At 41.5% G+C, this 23,448-nt stretch overlaps 2 protein-coding genes and 1 pseudogene across 2 annotated transcripts; 1 reads left to right on the top strand and 2 right to left on the bottom strand.

Moving 5' to 3' along the window:
* Nucleotides 1-16,438: 16,438 nt before the first annotated feature.
* On the bottom strand, nucleotides 16,439-16,885 carry LOC121982789. The gene has a single exon (XM_042535856.1). The coding sequence runs from the start codon at nucleotides 16,883-16,885 to the stop codon at nucleotides 16,439-16,441; it is 447 nt and encodes a 148-aa protein (XP_042391790.1).
* Nucleotides 16,886-17,155: 270 nt separating this feature from the next.
* On the bottom strand, nucleotides 17,156-17,629 carry LOC121982787. Its single transcript, XM_042535854.1, has one exon. It carries the CDS (start codon nucleotides 17,627-17,629, stop codon nucleotides 17,156-17,158), a length of 474 nt encoding a protein of 157 aa, XP_042391788.1.
* Nucleotides 17,630-18,239: 610 nt separating this feature from the next.
* Nucleotides 18,240-18,311, top strand: LOC121983557 (annotated as a pseudogene).
* The last annotated feature ends 5,137 nt before the right edge of the window (nucleotides 18,312-23,448 follow it).

Genomic DNA, 23,448 nt, shown 5'->3' with positions numbered 1-23,448 from the left:
AATTGGTGATTTAAATTATATTCATTTAACATAGTTCTAGCGGCTTCTTGTAGTGTTCTATTTTTACGTTCCACTAGACCATTTTGCTGAGGGGTTCTAGGACATGAAAATTCATGTAGGTATCCATTTATTTTACAAAATTGAGTAAATCTATGATTTTCAAATTCTCCCCCGTGATCACTTCTTATTCTTTTAATTTTAGTATCTTTTTCATTTTCTATTAGTTTGCAAAAATTACTAAATATTTCATAGGTTTCATCTTTTGTTTTTAGGAATCTTACCCATGTAAACCTAGAGTAGTCATCAATTATTACTAAGCAATACTGGTTCTTGCTTAGTGACTTGGCTCCATGTGAATCAAATAGGTCAAGGTGAAGGAGCTCAAGTAACGAGTTGGTTCTTTCTAGATTTGTTGATTTGTGTGTTGACTTAGTTTGTTTTCCTTGTTGACAAGCATTACAGATTGAGTTTTCAATGAATTTTATTTTGGGCAAACCTCTAACTAGACCATTATGGCTCATTTTTGAAATGAGTCTAGTGTGAGTGTGACCTAGTCTTCTGTGCCACAAGTTAGTTTCCTCTTCCTGTGTTATTAAACACTTTATTGAGGATGTGGGTAGATTGATTGAGTACATATTATTTTTCCTAAGTCCCTTAAGTGTGATTTCAGGATTTTCAATATTTTTGACTAAACATCTAGCTTTGTCAAAAGTGACTAAGTATCCGATATCACACAATTGGCTTATACTTAGTAAGTTAAAATTGAAATTTTCAACTAACAGAACTTTTCTAATAATAAAATCGGAGCTGAGTTCGATATTACCTCTTCCGATTACTTTAAGTTGACCATTGTTGCCGAATGCAACTGATCCTAAATTTTTTAGTTTGAGCTTTGAAAACTTCAATTTATCTCCAGTCAAATGTCTGGAGCATCCACTATTCAACATCCATTGATCCAATTCCTACACATAAAGTGAATGAATTGGTTTCTTGTTAATGGATAAAAAGATAGTTTGACTGAAGTGGACTCCTTAGAATTTTATCTTACCCAGGCTAAGTTAACAATAATTGGTCATATTGTTGCAATTGTTTAGAAAAGTGTTTTAAAGTTTATTATTATTATTATTATTATTTATTATTATTATTATTATTATTATTATTAATTTAACTTGATTAAAACTGTTCAGGTTGGAGATATTTGAATTAATTTGATTTTGAAGGATGTTTAACTTAACTTTAAGTAAGATTTAAAATTTAGTTTGCTTAGTCATCTCACCCGATCTAAATTGTCAATCAGGGAATCCTATAATTGATGTGAGATGATTTATTGTTGAATTCAAAGGTCTGGTTTAACTTTGTGTTAGATTCAGGTTTAGCTTTGGGTTCAACAAGTAAGCATTCTTTGGATAAACTTCTGGGCTATGGTGAGTCACACGGAGCTCATTAAAGTAACCATGCCTTCGAAGTTTTCCAAATAGTCCTACCCACTGAACTTAATACTAACCCTTGGTCTAACTAGTTAGGATCCATTTTAAGGGTAGCTTCGGTCAGTTCCACTTGGCCAAATGCACCAGGTCGAAGCCATATCTTCCTAGACATGCGATGCCCAAGCTTCCCTAACGTACTATCATCCAAAAAATTTCACCAGTACCGTGGGTCAAGTTAAACCTAGCCCATTTTACCTAACCTTAATTACCCTGCCGGGTGGTCTACTCTTGGTTACCCTTATCGGGTATATTAAGTTCGGAGGTGCCAGATAATCTGGAGCCTTCCTTTCAATTTGATTTAATTATTTAATTTCGAATTTTGAATTTCATTTAATTTTTGAATTTAATTTTTGAATTTATAATTTAATTTTTGAATTTATAATTTAATTTCGAATTTTTTATTTTTGAATTTATAATTTAATTTCGAATTTTGAATTTCATTTTTGAATTTATAATTTAATTTCGAATTTTGAATTTAATTTTTGAATTTATAATTTAATTTCGAATTTCGAATTTCATTTTTGAATTTATAATTTAATTTCGAATTTTGAATTTAATTTTTGAATTTATAGTTTAATTTCGAAATATCGTTTTTCTCTTTGCTCCCCCTGGATCACGGTCTCGATATGGTTTATCGAGGTAATGTATTTGATCCTTCGGGACCCAGTATTGACCAAGTCCAACTTGATTGATCAATTTGGACTTGGGGACCCATGCTTGGGCTGTGTTACTACTTTGTTTGTTTATTAAGGATAAGTAAGATTTATATTTACTTTTATATCCTAGCCCAATTCTATTGTAAATGGCCCTTTGTGTCCCAAGAATTAAGTCCAAGTTCTTGGAGCCCAAAGAAAACCGTTCTAAAGTAGTTTTTAAATCTTTAACCTGATTTTTTAGACTTGAATTTTCTTCCTCAAGTTTATGAACTTGAGTTGGAAATTCAGTCTGACTCTGGTCAGGTAAGGTTTTAGTGTCAGCCACTTCTTTAAGGACAGATACTTCCTTTAGAAGTGACTTAACTTTCAGGTTTGACTTAGCTAATTTGCGCAATAAATAACTAACTAAAATGTTTAACCGGGAGATACTTACAGCGGGGTCTGGTCCTTCGGAAACGGATACGGATCCGTGGCTTTGCTCGGACTCCGCCTCGGACTCACTCTCGCTTTCGGATTCGACGATTTGGTCCCGGGCCATTAATGCAAGTAGACTCGTCTGTTCGAGCTCGTCGTCGTCGTCCTCCGATGAAGATTCGTCCCATGTTGCCTTAAGGACCTTTTTCCTTCTTTGCTTTTTGACCTCCTTCAGGTTAGGGCAGTTGGATTTGATGTGCCCTTTTTGGTTGTAGCCGTAGCATGTAACTTCAAACTTCATCTTTGAGTTATGTGAACCTTCCTTCGTTTTTACTGCCTTTTTTAGATCTCTTTTGTTGAAGCCCTTCGTGTTGTAGAGCTTCTTTACGAGGTTTACCAGCTCGGTTGTAATTTCAATGTCTTCATCGTCTGAGTCTGGTTCAACTTCTGACTCTGGTTCCGTTCTTCGTCGTGATCTCGGTTCCCGTGTTCGACTTGTACCTGCAACCAACGCAATACCTTTCTCGGTTGGCTGTGCATTAGTCTGCTCATGAAGTTCAAATTCACAAAATAATTCGTCTAATTTTATTGAAGACAGGTCTTGGAAACTTTGTAGGCATCTACCATTGATGCCCACAATGTGTTCCTTGGAAATGAGTTTAAAACATACCTTATGACGTCCCGATTCTCTATCTTCTGTCTGATTCCGTGAAGAGAATTGAGGATGTCTTGGATTCTCGCATGTAGAGAACTTGCCGTCTCGCCTTCCTGCATCTTTAGATTATATAATTTATTAAGTAAAAGATCTCTTTTACTTACCTTGGTGTCGTTAGTGCCTTCGTGGAGTTCGACTAGCTTTTCCCAGAGCTCCTTTGCGGAAGAGAACGGGCCGACTCTGTTGAGTTCGTCTTTGGTAAGGCCGCACTGGAGGGTGCAGGTAGCTTTGGCGTCGGCTTCCACCTTTTTGATTAGAGAGGCGTCCCACTTCTCGCAGGGGGTTGGTTTGCCGTCGTCATCGGAAGGTAGCAAAAGTCCCGTCTTAATGATCATCCATGTTTCGAACTGAATCTTCAGATACGTCTCCATTCTTCCCTTCCAATAACTGAAATCATCTCCGGAGAATAGTGGGGGACGAACAGTACTAAACCCCTCTTGTTGAGCCATTTGTAATATGCAACAAAAACAACAAAAATATATGTTCCAAGACTACGTCTTGGATTAGTAGTGCGGGAATAAAGAATAGTAATAATAACGAGCTCGAGTGGTGTTGCACCAACTTCGGGCAAAAGCCGATTCGATAAAAGAATTAGAATAAAGCTTTAAGGCTAAATTCTAATTGACTTCGAAAAATATAAAATCGAAAGAAAAATTTGTTTTGAAAGGTGGTTGCACCAATTTAAAACGATCCCGCTCTGATACCAATTGTTGGATCGAGACCACGCTAGAGGGGGGGGGGTGAATAGCATTCGTGGCTATTTCTTTCGTTTCGTAAAACAAACGAGTAAAAGCGCAGCGGAATAAAGAAATAACAAACACAGAGAGACAGGAAGATTTACTTCGTTCGGAGCCTAAAGCGACTCCTACTCGAAGGCCCGCGATCCTTGATCGCTTTCCGTGGGCAACAACTATAAGCACGATAAAACTATTACAGATTAACTACAATTTAAAGCAGTAAACAGATTATACCGGCAACAAAAGACTAAATCGAAGCTCCGGGTTGTCGGGGTGTCGTTGCAGCACTTTCTGGATCGAGTCGTTAGCAGCTTGTCGCAGGGAGATTACTTAGATTGTTGTTGTTCTGAAGCTGCACCTTGACCCTTCTTTTATATGATGTTCCGGGCGCCTGGATCCCTTCCGGGCGCCTGGAGTGTGACGTGGCCAGCCAACCAGGATGCTGCACGTGTCAACTTCGCGCAGGGGATAAACTTTGGTCCCGGGCGCTCGGACCTGTTCCGGGCGCCCGGACCTCCGGGCGCCCGGATCCATCCCGGGCACCCGGACAGCCTTTTTCCAGCAGGTTCCTCACCTGCAAACAAAGGTTAGTCCGAGAAAAATCCCCTGCAAGACAGTGTTAGAATGAGACAAAACATCGTAAAGAAGAATTGACAGTCTTCGGACTGTCCGAGTCTGACTTCGGATTTCCAACCGGAAATCCTAGGTCGACCCGACGCCTACTGTTCCCTCTACGGGGAACGCGTACTCACCTACTCCACTCAGGAGATTTACCTGTTGCCCCTACTGGACTTTTGCTCAGTACTCGATGCTTCCGGACTTTCTGCTGGACATCCGCTTCCCGGCTAGTCCAGACTTTCACCTGGTTCACGACACCAGGACTTTCCACCTAGGGTTACCACCCCCTAGGACTTTTGCCTGAAGCCATCGACCTGCCAAGACTTTCCGCATAGGGTTACCACCCCCTATGACCTAGGGTTACCACCCCCTATGACCTAGGGTTACCACCCCCTAGGGTTTTTCCCTTTGCCTAACCGCAGCTAGGACTTTCCTGAAATACTCATTCAACCATGTTAGATTACAACAACCCTTAACTTTGAATCCTTTGCCATTATCAAAACTCAGGTTCGATCGTCGGATGCTTCCCGCACCAACAGATTACAGGTGCAATCATTTATGTGTGAAGAAGAGTCAAGTAGGTCAAGGTTGACTGGATACTTGACTGGAAAGACCTAGTGAGTGAAGCTAGGCAGTTGGAAGTCCTGATGAGTGACGCCAGACACGAGGAAATCTAGATGGATCAAGGCTGATCGGACATCTAGTGTTGGAAAGACCAAGTAGGTCAAAGGGATTAACTGGATACTTGGCACAAGGAGAAAAGTCCAAGTGGGTCAAAGGAATTGACCGGACACTTAGTGAGGGTGTCCTAGCAAGTCAAGGGTGACCGGATGCTAAGCACGATGAACCAACAGGTCATGGTTGACCGGATGTTGGTGTAGGAGGCTTTAGACTTGATTTTAGGGAGAAATCATGAGCTGGATCGATCAACCGATCGATTGGATCATGCCCAATCGATCGACCGATTGATCAGGCAAGTCTTTGCGACAAGCTTCCTCCCAATCGATCAGTGGATCGATTGGGACAAGTGTGCGATCACCCAGAATAGCGCTGGATCGATCAGCCGATCGATCCAAAGCCCCCAATCGATCAGTGGATAGATTGGGAAGTGCGATTTCACACGATAAGCCTTGGATTGATCAGCCGATCGATCCAAGCAATTCCTGAGAGCTCAGAGGCGCTCTGGATCGATCAGCCGATCGATCCAAAGCCTCTCCGATCGATTGGGAGCAATCCAATCGATCGGGATCCGACCGTTGGCATCATATTTAGCTGCAGGCGTTCGATTCCTTCGGTAGAACTTCCACGGCTTTCATCTCCGATCCTTATAGCGACTCCAGCCACTTCTCCATAGTTCTCACACCAGATCTTGAAGGTTCTTGGAGGTTCTTCCAAGTAAAGAGGCGGATCTACAAAGAGAAGAAGAAAGCTAGGGTTAGGGTTTTTCGTGTGCAAACTTGTAAGCTTTTGCTTGTATTTTGTTCCCTTTCCCTTTCTTCTTGTAGTGTGAACTTGTAGGGCTTCTCCGCCTTTGGTAGTTACCATAAAGGAGTGTTTTCATAGTGGAGGGTACGTGAGTGTGTGGATCCTTGGATTAGTCACCTCTTGTGAGGTGGATACCAAGTAAATCCTCTTGTTAGCGTTGTGTATTTTGTTTCTTTGTATTTTCCGCTGCATATCTTGAAGAAACAAGCAACGAAGAGCAAGACGAGAGCACCGAGCTATTCACCCCCCTCTAACTACATAATCGGTCCCAACAAGTGGTATCAGAGCGAGGTCGCTCTTCTCTGGAATCATCGCCAGAAGGGTCAAAAAGCTAGAGGGTGAAAAGTTGGAGCAATTCTACAAGTCAAAGACTTCATCACAAGAAGCTCAACTTCAAATGGAATTCCAAGACGGACTTGGATTCGACACAAGGGTGCCTCCATCTTTTATTTCAACAAACTTCGATCTTTGGAAATCAAGGATCGAGAATTTCTTGATGATAGAGATAGAGCAATGGTTTGCTCTCATGGAAGGATTTGAAGCTCCAACAAATTCCAAGGGCAAGCCTCTCAAGAAAAGCAAATGGAGTCAAGAGCAAGTTCAAAGGAGCAAGACAAATGATAAAGTGACCAAGCTTTTGGTCAATTTATTGCTAAGCAATATTTTGGCTCAAGTTGGAGATTTCAAGGATGCCAAAGAGCTATGGAGCAAATTGGCAAAGATTCATGAGATCCCCTCCATTGTACCAAATCAAGAAGAATCCAAAGAGGGTGACTCATTGGATCAAGACCAAGAGGAAGAGGACTCCGAGGTTGAGAGATGCTCAACTTCCGAAGAAGAAGTCCAAGAAGCTTCATCTTCAAAGGAGTACAATGAAGAGGGCAAGGAGAGGGCATACACCTTGTTCCAAGTACAAGTCGAAGATGAAGACGCCTCCACCTCTAGGATTGAGGGGGAGCAACTCTCATTGACACCGGATCAAGAAGAAGGAGAAGTCTCCACATCCGGGTCAAGAGGAGAAGAGGATGAAGAAGCTTCTACCTCCATGAGTCAAGTAAAATCAATGGGAGGAAAATCGTTTTCGGATCAAGAGGAAGTTTCTACCTCTGAATCAAAAAGAGAAGATGTCATCCCTACACATGAAGGTATAAATATTTCAATTAAAAATAAAAATCATATTATATGTTTTGAGTGTAGGGAACATGGGCACTACAAGAGCAAGTGCCCCAATTTGGCCAAGAAGAAGGGCCAAGTGACATTAAAGGGCAAGGAGAAGCCTAAAGAGACCGCTCTCGGAACAAAGAAGAGCAAGGAGCACATTGTGTGCTTCTCTTGCAATCAAAAGGGACACTATCAGAGTCAATGTCCCAAGGGGAAGAAAGCGGTCAAGGCTCAAGGAGGAAGCATGAGTCAAGGGGGAGCCTCCAAGGTAAAAAGAAAGGTATCATTTATTGAGCCTACTCCCTTGAATAATGGTAAAAAGCATGCTAGTTCTAATTTTTATCATTTTAATGCTATTTACCACAAGAATAGGAAGCATGAGAGCTTTAAAGAAAAACATGTGACTCTACATGCTAAAACTACCACACCTAGGGTTAGGAAAGTAGATGAAAATCTAGGCAAGAAAACTAAGGATTTTAGTTATAAGCCTAGAGATAGAAATGCTCATGGACTTAATGATAAATAAAAAACTAAGGACTTATGGAAAGAAAATCAAGTCTTGAGGTCAAGACTTGATAAAATGGAAAAGACCCTAAAAAGGATGGAAAATATCCTAAAAGGGCAAAATGAGCAAAACCCAGGTTTAGGACAACTAAAGCCATCCAATGGACATAGAGGTTTGAGATACAAACCTAAGGCTAAGAAGGATGAAATTTCTTACCATAGGGTTCAATATAATTATGGAACCAACCCTAGGTCAAATGTTCAAGTCAAAAATACAAGGGAAATTATCCCTAGAAGTATTTTTGCAACAAACGTGACTAAGATTTCTAAGAAGTCTAAGAAAGTCACTAAAAATGTCACAAGGGAAGAAATCCCTAAGGTTGACCTAGAAAAGGTGACCAAGGCTTCTAAGAAGCCAAACAAAGTCACTAGGAAGGTATCTAGGGAGGTTATCCCTAGCGAGTACCTAGAGCATCCAAGGAGCACCAATAGGTTTTGGGTTCTTAAGAGCATTTTCTCTACCCCATAGATGGGTTAGAGAGTGTCAACTTCGATTAGAAGGGTAGTTAACCCAACTTTGATGAAGTTGACACTCGGGGAGCATTTTCAGGGTTATTGTTAACCTTTGGAAATGAAAAGAAGTTTTATTTACTCTTGCTAAGAGTAAAAGGTGTCACTTTTTGATAAATTGGATGATGTTTTTAAGTGACATGAATTGGGAAAATCATAAGAACTACCAAGTTGGGATTTGGTATGTTCTTAGGAAATTAAAGACAGTTTATGCCTTAACTCAATTGGTTACTCTTTAAAAAAGTAAATTGTGCCAAAATTTGAGGAATATGTTTAATTTAAATTGGCACAAATTAAGAAAAGCAAAAGAAATGTCAAAAATTGGATCATTAGCATTTTCTAGGGAAATAGTGGGCAATCTAGGTTTAAATCTTAATTTAGCTAAGTCTTAAAGATACTTAGATAGGTAATCTATGTATACTTTATTTATGCTAAAACTTGCCATGCTTTGTTTGCCCATCATATGTCATGACATCATATTTATTTAGCTATTTTTGCATTCATATTTTATTATGAAAAACACAAAAATACCATGTCATGCCATACATACATCATGTAGTTATAGAAATTTTCTTTTGAAAATTATTTCTTTTTGATGTATGCCATAACATCATCATGCATTATTTTATTTCCTTATAAAATTAAGGATTAATGGCATTTATTAACAAGTAACATCCTTGGTGGATGTTCACAACTCAAAATGCCTAGATAGATATGCATGATCCCTAGATTAGGGCAAAACCAAAGTTTACATCTCACTAAAGAACTATAAGGTGACTTGTATGTATTTTAGTACACATTAGATACAAGTGAGGTGTTAGAATGATGAACAAAACTCAAGATGTTGATTTAGTGCATTCTTTTGAGTTTTAGATTCATTAAAACACATAGTTATGTGGTTTCCAATCATTGGGAAAGCTAATGTACAAGTCATGTGCTTTGAGCCCAAGGAACATGGTTGGATATTGGTTTTTGAAAATGATTTTAAATATATTTTGGAAAACCTTGATGAAGGCTATCTTTTGATAGTAATTATCATTGAATAGTTGAACACAAACTTGAAGAAAACACTAAAGTTTTTACAAGTTTCCAAGTTTGTGTCAATCTTTGAAAATAAAGTGTATTTTCATAGAAAACTATTTTTCCTTGATAGTATATACCCTAAATAATGTCTACAACAAGTTTCACGATTTTTGGAATTTTGTAGATTTTTCTAGGGGTTTCTGAAATTGACTGAAATGGAATTTCAGCTTTTTCAGAGCTTCAATCGATCGGGCGATCGATTGAAGGGTCTCAAGAGAGCAAGCTTCTCGCGAATAGAAGCTTCCTGGATCGATCCACCGATCGATCCAACCCTCCTGAATCGATCACTGGATCGATTCAAGCAGGTTCAATCGATTGGAACCTAACTCCAATCGATTGGGAATGCTGATTTTGGCTGGTAAAGCCTGATTTCAGCATTTTGAACCATCTTTAGTCTAGGTAACCATTCCTAATCCCTTGGAAAATATTTGTATACATTTAGGGGAAGTGTTCATGATGAAAACAAGAATGGATTGGTTAAGGAAGACTACTAAGTAGAAGTTCAAGTTGAGGTTTAGTTTCATTATTGAATTTATGAACCTCAAAACTTCTAAATTTGGGCTTCCTAAAGGTTTAGGGATTCTAAGTCATTGTTGGTGCAATGAAAAAATTTACGTGCATGTATTTAGGGGGAGCTACTCTTTAAGGACATGAAAATCTAATTTTCATACACCTTGGAAGATTGTTAACCTTCTTTCGTAAAGATGCTCAAGGATGAGCATTTGAAGAAAATGAAGGTCCTTCATTTGAATCGTGTGTGACCACAACGAGTGGCTCTGACACAACAAGATAACAAGTGAATATACCAAGTGGTATATGCTCAAGGATGAGCGTTGAGATTAATGAAGGGTATGAGACCTTCGTTATTGTGTTGTGAGCAACGAGTGAAGTTGTAAACAACGAAGAGTAACTCTTCAGGAGGAGATTTTGTTTTTAATGTGTGCCCAAAAGATTGGAAATGTTTGCGATGTGTGCCAATAGGGGGAGAATGAAGGGTTTAAGCTAGACCTTTATTATCTAAGAGGGAGTTCACCCTCTTAGGGGAAGAATGTAGGGTTTAACGTACGTCTTTATTACCTAGTGACATGAAGAAGGTTGAGGCTATGAGATTAACCTAACTTAAAGAAGGTATTGTCAAACATCAAAAAGGGGGAGATTGTTGGTACAATATTCCCCAGGTCAAGGTTGACCGTGTTGACTGAGCTTGAATTGAGTCAAGGTCGAATCTTGATGTTGTGGTTTCGATGTTTGACAATGCATGTAGTCAATACATGAAGATTGCAGGTGCAATCGTTTATGTGTGAAGAAGAGTCAAGTAGGTCAAGGTTGACTGGATACTTGACTGGAAAGACCTAGTGAGTGAAGTTAGGCAGAAGGAAATCCTGGTGAGTGAAGCCAGGTGAAAGTCCTAACTGGGAAGTTACGCAATGGGAAAGACCTAGTGAGTGAATGTAACGACCACCCTTCTTACTACTACTACTCTCTAAGGATGACCGTTACTTATCTACTAACTCTACTTAACCGGTATAATTAAAATCCTCGAAGAAACCCTACCGAAAAATTTCGGCAGAGTCTCCCCTGTACCGGTGACCATAATCATTAATACATGACATAATATACACAACCACAAGCGGCTGGAACACATATCAATCAACCACGCAGTATAATAAATCCAAAATAAAGGAAACAATACCACAACTCATCACACCATATCACAATTCTTCTACTATGTCCTAATCACATCAAAATAACAAATGTTATCTCAAATACTCCTAACATAGCAAAAGACAATGGAGACTAAAATAAAACTTCTTTCCTAGTCCCAAGGCTTCCATAGTCCTGGCATCACACATCCTTCAAACACCTCCTTGTCGCCTTCCTTTCTATATCTTTTCCTTTCCTGTATCTGCAGTAAGAGGAAGTGCAGTCTATAAGCAAAATTTACTTAGTAAGCGCTATCTAACTCACAAAATCTCGATATGCATGTATATAAATAAAAACATGCTAAAACTGAATGCTAACATGTAAAGCTACTCATGCTCATACATAGCAAAGGAATCATACTAACTGAAATACTAAACATGTATAGCTAATCATGTTCATAAATAGCAAAGAATAGTAAACTAACTCATGCTCTTCTATTAGTAAAGAAACATACTGAAAGGCTAAACATGTAAGGCAAGTCTATACTATCATGCTTGCATAAAGAACTTAACTTACTGAATTCTAAACACCTTCTGTATCTTATTTCACTTGCTTAAAGCCTTATTCTTTAATACTTATGTGAAACTTATTTTTTACTTGTTCAAAAGCTTATACTTTTAATACTTCAAAATAATAATCAACTTCTTCTTGGGCCCGACAACTGTACTTGCTTTTACTTTTGTAACGGCCCGACCCATTTGGCGGCCCATTTGGCGACCCTCAGGTCGTCGACCGTCGGCCGTGTCGTTACTACTAGGTTATCTGAACCTAGGGACGACTATGGGAGCCCAACCCAAGGACAATTGAGAGTCCAGTACAGTGCCACTGATAAAAGTAAAATACTTGTTATCTTTTAATACTTCTAATATATAATGCCTTGGCATTTTAATAAGCACCTTGTGTGCCAAAATCCCTAAAGTCTTGACTTTGGGATCTACTTAAGCCTTGGCCTTTTTCTTTCTTTTCTTTATCTGTCTTATACTTTTCTTTATCTTTCTTATACTTTTCTTAAACCCAAAATACTATTAGGGTATCTTTCGTATGCATCTATGAATGAAACTAACTATGTAACACATAACCATGCATAGAATACAAAAGAAATCTGTATACTAGCTTGATAAAAATCTGCATAATAGCTTAACAGAAATCTGCATACTAGCTTAACAAAATCTGCACTTGCTTAACAGAAATTCTGCAAAGAAACTTAACAAAAGAAACATATTCTGGCTAGTACAGATTTTCATCGTCTCTCAAACTTCCTTTCCATAATATGACTAATACACAGCTTATCTGGAATTCACTCAATAAAGATATTATAACTCGTAATCCATTTAAAATTCCAGAATCAGCCAAGCACAGATGTGATGTTATCCATATACTTGAATGGAAGTAGCATAACTAAACCTCAAACTCAGATTCAACATAAGCAATTTATCTAAACCTCATGCTTAGATTTAATGTAAGCAAATTATATAAACCTCATGCTCAGATTTAACATAAGCAAATTATCTAAACCTCATGTTCAGAACCTCAAATCTGTATACTCGAATGGAAGTAGCATATCTAAATTACTCACATACTTCTCACCTGTTAAATTCATTACATCAATTCAAATCATCTTTAGTCTTAACACATGATACTCACCAAATCTATCTGTAGGTTTTGCTACCACATCCATATCAACTCAAGAGAATCCAAACATCAACAATTAGCTTCACGGAACTTAAAGTAGCTTCAAAAGAACTAACAAATAAAAATCTAACTCATGCATAGGGAAGTAAAAGATGGATCAAGAAAATTGCTACTAGAAACCAAAACTTCGTGCATGGATTAACTACTAAGAATCCAACTGAAACTTTTCGAATTAAATCAGTTCATTGTTGTTTACTTGGCAACAAAGGGTTTAGAACTGCATATTTAAAGAAATGAACAGAGAACTGCACAAATCCTAATACACAGCAAATTTCAAAGGCTGTTCTGTTCATGCCAATTTAGTAGCACCACCCATCTTGATACTATCAAAACTATCTCATCCAGAATCAAGAAAAGTATAAACATAACATCAAGATCATTGTTTCATTGACCTAACAACATGGAATTATCTTATACTAAAAAGAACCAAAATCGATAATCCTTCTTCATGTTCGATGCTACAAAGATTTGCTACTAAGAACTTATGAACATAGCTGTTCTTCACGTTTTGTTAACAAAGTATACTATTCTGCAGTAAGCTACAACATCAACCTACAAACTTTAGAACAAAACTAAACCCTCTCTTGTACCTTGCCCAACAACAAGATTCCAAACTAATCATCCTCTTTCTTTCTTCAGGCTCACGACAGTACAACTCCTAACTCAATCATCCTTCTGATCAATACCACAGTAAATAAACAAGAGAAACCAAAGTGCTACTAATAAGGAAAAATTGTCACTGAAAACCTAAATTCAAATCCGTTCTTCATGCTTACTGAACTAATTTGTCTCTTCTTTCTTTAGGATTCACGGCAGCCAACAAAAACCAAGTTTTCTTCACGGTAAAACTCAAGAAAACAAGAAGACAGCAAAGCAAAAATCGGAACAACTCTTACCGCAGGTGAGTAGCAACTTACCTTGGGTTTCTTGGACTTACAACCGAGAAGGAGGCTTCTAGGGCTTTCGGCGAGCTCGAAATCCCGACTCTTCTTTGTGCTCCCGACTCCTCCTCGTCGAGAAGAGCTTAAGGAGATGGAGAAAAACCCCTCGGAGAAACCTCGGCCGGCCGTCGGAAGAAGCCCTAGCTTCTGCTGCGGTTTCGCCCGAGACCAGAAACGCCGACGCGAGAGGAAGGTGAGAAAAAAATTCGGGAAAAAGAAAACTTAATTCCCTTCTTATAACTAGGGTTTTCATTAAACCAACTATACCTTAAATAATTTTACTATCTATTCTTAAATAAAACCGCCCGCAGCACACTTGGTTAGCCAGGTTTTAACCAAGTCAGAGATCTCGGCTTCGATTCCTCAGCCGCGCACTTTTATTTCCAATTTATTTTACTGTTCCTAACTACTACTTAAATATATATCGCTCCATATATGATTAAGAAAATATCCGTAGACCAGATGGTTGGGTTGAGTTCGTTAAGACTCGGGTTCGGGTCCGTGATCTTGGGTTCAAAACTCGACTTCAACATATATTATTATTATTATTATTATTATTTTTTACTTCTTCCTCTTGGTAAAAATACCAAATGAACTCAAAAAATAGCATAAAAATACTCTAAAAATTTCTAAAAATCTCTAGAATTTTTCTATAGCATTTCTAAATATTTTTGAATTATTTTTGGGGCTCAAAATGAGAAAATTTGGGTCGTTACAGTGAAGCTAGGCAGAAGGAAATCCTGGTGAGTGAAGCCAGGTGAAAGTCCTAACTGGGAAGTTAGGCAATGGGAAAGACCTAGTGAGTGAAGCTAGGCAGAAGAAAATCCTGGTGAGTGAAGCCAGGTGAAAGTCCTAATTGGGAAGTTAGGCAACGGGAAATCCTAGTGAGTGAAGCTAGGTGAAAGTCCTAGTGAGTGAAGCTAGGCAGAAGGGAAAGACCTAGTGAGTGAAGCTAGGCAGTTGGAAGTCTTGATGAGTGAAGCCAGACACGAGGAAATCCAGATGGATTAAGGCTGATCGGACATCTGGTGTTGGAAAGACCAAGTAGGTTAAAGGGATTGACTGGATACTTGGCACGAGGAGAAAAGTCCAAGCGGGTCAAAGGAATTGACCGGACACTTGGTGAGGGTGTCTTAGCAAGTCAAGGGTGACCGGATGCTAGGCACGATGAACCAACAAGTCATGGTTGACCGGATGTTGGTGTAGGAGGCTTTAGACTTGATTTTAGGGAGAAATCATGAGCTGGATCGATCAACTGATCGATTAAATCATGCCCAATCGATCGACCGATCGATCGGGCAAGTCTTCGCGACAAGCCTCCTCCCAATCGATCAGTGGATCGATTGGGACGAGTGTGCGATCACACAGAATAGCGCTGGATCGATCAACCGATCGATCCAGAGCCCCCAATCGATCAGTGGATAGATTGGGAAGTGCGATTTCGCATGATAAGCCTTGGATCGATCAACCGATTGATCCAAGCAATTCCTGAGAGCTCAGAGACGCTCTGGATCGATCAGTCGATCGATCCAAAGTCTCCCCGATCGATTGGGAGCAATCCAATCGATCGGGATCCGACCGTTGGCATCATATTTAGCTGCAGGCGTTCGATTCCTTCGGTGGAACTTCCACGGCTTTCATCTCCGATCCTTACAGCGACTCCAGCCACTTCTCCACAGTTCTCACGCCAGATCTTGAAGGTTCTTGGAGGTTCTTCCAAGTCAAGAGGCGGATCTACAAAGAGAAGAAGAAAGCTAGGGTTAGGGTTTTTCGTGTGCAAACTTGTAAGCTTTTGCTTGTATTTTATTCCCTTTCCCTTTCTTCTTGTAGTGTGAACTTGTAGGGCTTCTCCGCCTTTGGTAGTTACCATAAAGGAGTGTTTTCATAGTGGAGGGTGCGTGAGTGTGTGGATCCTTGGATTAGTCACCTCTTGTGAGGTGGATACTAAGTAAATCCTCTTGTTAGCGTTGTGTATTTTGTTTCTTTGTATTTTCCGCTGCATATCTTGAAGAAACAAGCAACGAAGAGCAAGACGAGCGCACCGAGCTATTCACCCCCCTCTAACTACATAATCGGTCCCAACAGAAGTTAGGGTTTCTTGGAGGAGTGGGCGGCGCTGCACGGGCTGGGGCACGACCGTGTCTTATAGACACGATTGCGTCAAGTGGGTTCTGCACAGCCGTGCCGAATGGCACGACCTCTTCTTTTCTCCCCTCTGCCGGAGTCGCACGGCCGTGCCAATTGGCACGACCCCTGCCTTCTTTGTCTCTGCTCACGTTGCACGGCCGTGCCAGTTGGCATGACCTCAGTCTCTCGCTCCTGTGGTCCTCTCGCACTGTCGTGTCTTATGGAAAAATCGATAGTTCTTCCTTCTCTGTACAGGCCACATGACCCGTGGCTTGTATTTCTTTACAAGCCCCGCATGGCCGTGTAGGATTACACGACCACCTCCTTTAGGCTCGGGATGACTCATCCTCCGTTGTTTTGGCTCCTCCGACGTCTCCACGCCCATGAAACGCTCACGACCAGCTCATGGAGACTGTGCACATCTTGAAATTGAACACACTTAAAAAAATAAAATGAATGATGGAACACTAAATCAAAATGAAAAATTCTTGGGTTGCCTCCCAAGAACCGCTTGTTTTAGGTCTTTAGCTCGATCCCGTTTTAGTTAATGCGGACTAAACCCGTGGAAGGACGACCCTCCTCCTAGGGTTAATGCTCCAGTTTGCGTCTTCAGTTTCGCTCGAGCAGGACAAATATATTTCTTGTTGCTTGCTGGAGGGGAACTCTCATGGAAATTGCACTCCTCCACTTTGTGTATGCTGATCTTGCGAGAATTTCCCTGAGAAGAGGGGTTACAGATGGAGGAATCAGATAAATCAAACTCGATCTTTTCTTTGCCCATCTCCAAGGATAGACTGTGGTTTTTTACATCGATGATGGCTCCAGCCGTGGCAAGGAATGGTCTTCCTAGGATGATCGGTATCGTGGGGTCTTCCTCCATATCCAAGATAATGAAATTTGTAGGAACTATACATCCACCCACTTCAACTGGCACATCTTCCACTATTTTCATTGGGTATCTGCATGAATGGTCAGCTAATTGCAATGCCATAGTGGTCAATTTAATATTCTGGAGGCCCAGCTTCTTGCATAAAGAGTACAGAAGTAGGCTAACGCTGGCCCCTAAGTCGCAGAAGGCTCTCGGTATGAGTTCAGAACCAATTTTTCATGGCATGGAGAAGCTTCCTAGATCCTGAAGCTTTGGTGGAGAATTCGCCATAAGGAGAGCACTGCAACCCTCTGTCAATGTTACGGTCTCGAAGTCACCCTTTTGCCTTCTGTTGGATAAGATTCCCTTTAAAAATTTTACAAACTTCGACATTTAGTGCAGCGCATCTATCAGTGGTACTTCTATGCATATTTCTTTGATCTTCTTCAGGAAACGGTTGAACTCTTCGTCTTTCTGGGATTCTATTAGCTTCTGAGGGAAAGGGATCGTCTGATTCTGTGGGGCAGCTTGAAGAGTTTCTGCAACCTTTTTAGTAGCCTCTTTTCCATCCCTATTTTGAATCTGATTGGGTATTAGGGGAGAGGGCTCCTTCTCTGAGTCAAGCTCCTTCTGAGTAATGATTTGAGGACCTCCCATAGTACGTCCGCTCCTCAGCTCAATGCGGTTGCAATGTTCTACTAGATTTAAATCTGGCTTCCCTGGAAAGGTCCCCTGTGTTCGTGAGATGGATTGAGCTATCTGGCTGTCCTGCATCTTTTGATGCTTCTCAGAATTTTCCAGCCTTTGAGTCAATTGCTTGATCTCAATTTTCATCTCCTTTTGTTCTGAGAGAGCTTCCTCAAGCATCTTTTCAATCCTAGACAGTTGTGAAGGTTGCTGCTGTTGATAAGTCTATTGTCCAGATTGGTAGTTCTGTTGCCCAGGTTGGTAGCTTTGATGTGCTAATCCTTGGTCCTGATTATTTTGGTATGAAAAATTGGGGTGGTTCCTCCATCCAGGGTTGTATGTGTTGGAGTACAGATTGTTCTGCCTCTGATTGTAGCTTGCTATTGCATCGCATTGCTCAAACTGATTTATCTGTGCTTGCATTGGCCCAAGGGGGCAAGCGTCCTGAGCATGGTCCATACTTCCCCAGATGTCACAAACACAAATTATTGCATTAGCTGTGTTGCTACCCATGGCTTCAAACTTCTTAGTTAGAGCGTCCAGCTTTGCATACATGATTGTGAATGCATCTACCTCGAATTTCCCTGACGCCTTCATCTAATTTCCTAAGAAAGCACCACTAGATCTTTCAGATGCCTATTGATAATGGTTCAGTGCCACGCTCTCTATTATCTCTTAAGCTTCATCAAGGCTCTTGTTCATCAATGCTCCTCCTGCCACAGAATTTAAGGATACCTTCGTGTGATAATTAATTCCATTGTAGAAGGTGTGTAGAACCAGCAACTTCTCAAGGCCATGATGGGGGCACTGTCTCAGCATACTCTTGAATCTGTCCCAGTCTTCAAATAGTGATTCTGAGTCTATCTGTTTGAAGCTGGCGATCAGGTTCCTCATGTGGGTAGTCTTGCTTGGTGGGTAGAACTTGTCTAGAAATTTTTGCTCACACTGCTCCCAAGATGATATGCTGTCTGCTGGAAGAGAGTTCAACCACTACTTGGCCCTATCTTTCAGAGAAAACCCAAAGAGAAGCAGTCTCACTAATTCTGGAGGAACCCCATTCATCTTCATCGTGCCACAGATTTCATAGAACAACTCTAAATGATGATTTGAGTCTTCATGTGGTCCTCCTCTGAATTGATTTTGCTGGACCATGTGGATTACTGCGGGCTTGATTTCAAAGTTGTTTGCCTCGATGGGCGGTCGGGTGATGCTGGATCGAACCCCTCGTGCATATGGTGCCGTGTAATCTTTCAGCAGTTTGTCGGCCATTTCTGAGGGTTCTTGTGCTGCTTGGAAGGCCTTCTGTAAATTCCTTCTCCTCAGAAAGATCCTGTTAATCTCTGGATCGAACGGAAGAAACTGCCCTGAAAGGTTAGTTCTTCGCATGCAAAAGCAGGATATAGAATATTAAGCAATAATAATACAAAATAAAGAATGTTAAAAGAAAGAATTAAAATGCTGAAAATAAAGAAAGCAAACTTAGTCGAATCCAATATGAATATGCTAATGTTATAGACGTAGTCCCCGGCAACGACGCCAAAAACTTGTTACGTATCCGCAAGTGCACGGATTCGTCGTCAGTAATAAAAATATCGATCCCACAGGGACTGGTTATAAGCACCATCAATGGTTCACTTAAGGTTAGCTAGGCTACCAATGTTCGCAGTTAATCTAAGTAGAGAGATCGGGAAGAAGAAACGAGAGCTAGTGAAAAGAGGTCTTGGTTATGAGAAGTTCTAGGACTTTGGTTTCATTGTGGTGGTATTGATGAGTCCTGCTTTATCTTACACTCCTCGTCCTTCGACGTGCATTCCCAAGAAGCTAAAATAACTATTCTTAAGTATCAAATAGAGAAAGTTTGTAAGAAGTCCTATTACGGTTTACCCCTGTCACAAGGGCATCTCGGTAAATCATAAGATTCTATCCCTAATTGGTACTTGAGAATAGTGATAAAGAACTAAGCTTGGTCTCTCGCTTCCTTGAGGAGAAGTTGCCTCTCCTTTCAAGGAAGTATCCTACATGTCCGTGAACGGGTTACTCCTGTCACTAGAGCCCCTCAGGAGTACGATCTAGAGATATTTCCTCTACGAAGTTAGCAGATTTCTACACAATCAATCAAGCAATCGAAACAAAGCAGCAAAATCATTCAAAGAGCATAGATATAAAAACGAGTCTACATCAAACCGACACACAACTACTCCCTGACCCTACAACAATGAATCTACTCCATGGATGTTAGAGAGAAATCCGAAGACATAATGTATACAAAATACAATTCTCAAACAAGAGAGGAAAAGAAGAAGTATGCTTATCAATGACGACGAGTGGCCTTCATGTTTGATCTTCTACCTCCGGAGTAGATGTGGTGATCAAAGGTCGCTGGACGGAGATCCGAGATGGCGTAGAATGGCACCAAGATGAGCTTCCCAATGACGGCTCAGCCCCTAGGTAAAAGGGTTAAAACCCCTTATATAGCTTAGGGTTCGGCCGCGGCGGCACGGCCATGTAAGGATGGCACGACCGTGCCCTTCTTTGACTCTGGCTGCGCTGCATGGCCATGCCAACAGGCACGACCATGTGGTCTTTGGGCTCGGTCTCCTGGGGCATGGCCGTGCAGGGTTGCACGGCCGTGCAAAGCTTCTTCTCTGTCCTAGGGTGGCATGACCGTGCAGGGTTGCATGGCCATGCATCGTTCCTCTTCTATTTGGCCACACGACCGTGCAGTGTTGCACGACCGTGTTGTCTGGCTTCTTCCGGTGCATCGATAATCCCTGTTCAAGCTCCGAGAGTCATCCCTGTCAACACAAAACCAAACAAAGAGCAGATATCCGAATAAAATAATATATATGGTGAATACAAGATAAAAGAGGGGATCATGTGAAGAATATATATGCATAAGGCAAGTGAATGTGCGCTAAAACATGCGTAAATGATCATAATATTTGCACACATCAGGCCACTCGACGATGCTACGTCGAGATGGTCAAATCAGAAGCAAGAGCTGCTCAGAAAAACCCTCGCTTGGAGGTGAACACGATCACAAAGAGACCTCCTACGCTGGACTATGATGAGAAGGAGGAGGTGCAAATTCACTCGAGTCGGTCAAAGGTGACTAGTTTCGTCACCGTCGACCTGGAAAGCAAGAAGAAGGCAGAGTTGGTCGCTTGCCTCAGACAAAATCATGACGTGTTCGCTTGGTCGACACAGGAGCTCCTTGGGATTTCTCCAAGCGTGGCTCAATAAGAGCTTCACATCAGACCAGATGCTAGGCCTGTGAAGTAGAAAAAAAGGGACTTCAGCACGGAGCAGAACCTGATTATCTGAGCGGAGATAGAAAAATTACTGGAGTCCAGACACATCCGGGAAGTCCAATTCCTAAGATGGCTCACAAATGTTGTGTTGGTCTCCAAGCTGGGCAACAAATAGAGGGTCTGCATTGACTTCTGCTACTTGAATAAGGTGTGCCACAAGGATTTCTACCCGTTACCAAGGGTTGATCAGATGGTGGACTCTACAACAGGCTGCGAGTTGATTTGCATGCTTGATGCGTACCAAGGGTACCACCAAGTGCTACTCACCCAGGAGGATCAGGAGAAGGTCAACTTTATCATGGCCAATAGAATGTATTGCTACAACGTGATGCCATTCGGATTGAAGAACGTCGACACCACTTACCAGAGGTTGATCAATAAAGTGTTTCGTCGGTAGATCGACCGCAACATGGAGATATATGTTGATGACATATTGATAAAATCCCTCCGAGCTGTTGATCTTTGTGCAGATATTGAAGAAACATGCCGAACCTTAAGGGTATACGGGATAAAGCTGAACCCAAGCAAATGTCTGTTTGACGCGAAGAGTGGCCACTTCCTCGGATACATAGTCATTGAACAGGGCATTAAGGCGAATCCAAGCAAGGTGAAGGTGCTACAAGATATGCCCCCACCCCGCAGCTTGAAGGAGGCCCAACGACTCATGGGACAGATCACTGCATTATCAAGGTTCATCTCCAAGTCATCCGACCGAAGTCATCCATTCTTCGAGGTGCTGCATCGAGTGACGAAATTTCAATGGGACGTAGAATGTGACAAGGCGCTAGAAGAGCTTAAGGAATATCTCGACTCCTTACCTGTATTGGCCAAGCTGAGCACTGGCGAGACGCTCTGGATCTACTTGTCATCCACTGAGTATGTAGTTGGCTCGGCATTGGTAAAGCCGAATATCAACAAACAACAACCTGTGTACTTTTTGAGTCATATATTGAAAGATGCAGAGTCCCGTTACACCTGTCTTGAAAATTTAGCATACGCATTGGTGTTAGCCTCTCTAAGACTTCATCCATATTTCCTGGCTCATTCAATCGTCGTGATGACCAATAGCACCCTGGGAAGAGTCCTCCTAAATCTAGAGGTGTCCGTATGACTGATCAAGTGGACGACCGAGCTCAGTGAGTTTGACATTCAGTACTAGCCTCGAACGGTAATTAAAGCCCAAGCCTTGGCTGATTTCATCACAGAGGTCCAGAACATCGAGCCAGATGTAATTTAGAAAATATACGTCGATGACTCGTCCACTCGGCAAGACAGCAGGATCGACATTCTGTTGATTTCACCCCGGGAGGACCGGATGCAACTCTCTGTTCGGCTAGATTATCGGGCGATGAATAATAAAGCCGAATACGAAGACTTGATAGTTGACCTACAAGTAGCTTGGCATGTCGGAGTCAAAAAAATCCTCATCCACTCGAACTCCTAGTTAGCTACTCAATAACTATTTGGGACTTTCGAAATTAGCAGCTCTCGACTCAAGCTCTATGCAGAAGCCTTCGAGAAGTTGAAGGCGAATTTCCAAGAAGTTATTATACAGAAAATCCCTTGGTCAGACAACCAGGTAGTGGACGAGCTAGCTAAGTTAGCCAGTTCATTAACCCTGGTCATGATAAGCCAGCCGATCGAGCAAGTTTCATTGGTGGCCCACATCTATCGGATGGAGGGAATAGATTTTCCAAATGATTGGAGGACGTCATTGATTGAATTCCTCCGATCAAGAAGCACACCGTTCGATCAAGAAGTAGCTTGTCTATTAAAAAAGAGGGACGGTCAATTTACGTTGATCGGGGACCAACTTTATAAGCGAGCTTTCTCGAGGCCACTACTCAAGTGTGTTGGGTCAGAAGAAATAGAATACATCCTCGAAGAAGTACACCAAGGCTCCTGCCAAAGTCATCTAGGCAGTGAAGATCCTTCTGGCCGGATATTTTTGGCCCACACTTCAAGAGGACGCCGCTTGGACAGTGGCTATCTGCTTGTCCTGCCAAAAATATCATAATATCTCGCACTAACTGAACGAGGAAATGAAGACGTCTGCGGTGTCTTGCCTATTCGACTAATGGGGCATGGACATCGTTGGACCGTTTCCAATGGTGACTGCTCAGCGAAGATTCCTGCTCATCGCCGTGGATTAATTTTCAAAATAGGTGGAAGCTGAACCGTTAGCAAAAATAACAGAGTAGATGGTCATCAATTCATCTGGCAAAACATCTTATGTCGGTTCGGCATCCCCTGACGGCTCATCTCGGGCAATGGGAGACAGTTCACTGTCGTAGGCTCCGGGAGTGGTGTGAGGGCTATGATATTCAGTAAGCCTTCACCTCAGTGGCTTATCCCCAGAGCAATGACCAAGCGAAAGTCACCAATCGAGAGATCCTCAGAGGTTTACGAGCTCGACTCAACCACGCAGGAGGTAGCGGGGTCGACGAGCTCCCTAATGTCTTATGGGTCCTTCACATGACTCCAAAGGAGGTGACCAACGTAACACCTTTTCATCTAGTGTACGACGGTGAAGGGCTAGTCTCGGTAGAAGTCAGAGTAGAGTCCAATCGGATGTAGCTCTACGATGAGGGCAACACCGAGATAAGACTTTTGGAACTTGATTTGGTGGACGAGGCTCGGGATAAGGCTACCGTTTGGCTGATGGCATACTGGCATCCGATGAAGCAA

This window comes from Zingiber officinale, chromosome 5A (genome assembly GCF_018446385.1).
Source record: "Zingiber officinale cultivar Zhangliang chromosome 5A, Zo_v1.1, whole genome shotgun sequence".
Taxonomy (NCBI): Eukaryota; Viridiplantae; Streptophyta; class Magnoliopsida; order Zingiberales; family Zingiberaceae; genus Zingiber; species Zingiber officinale.
The sequence above is the reverse complement of the archived record's forward strand: the minus strand, read 5'-3'. Positions and strand labels throughout refer to the sequence as shown.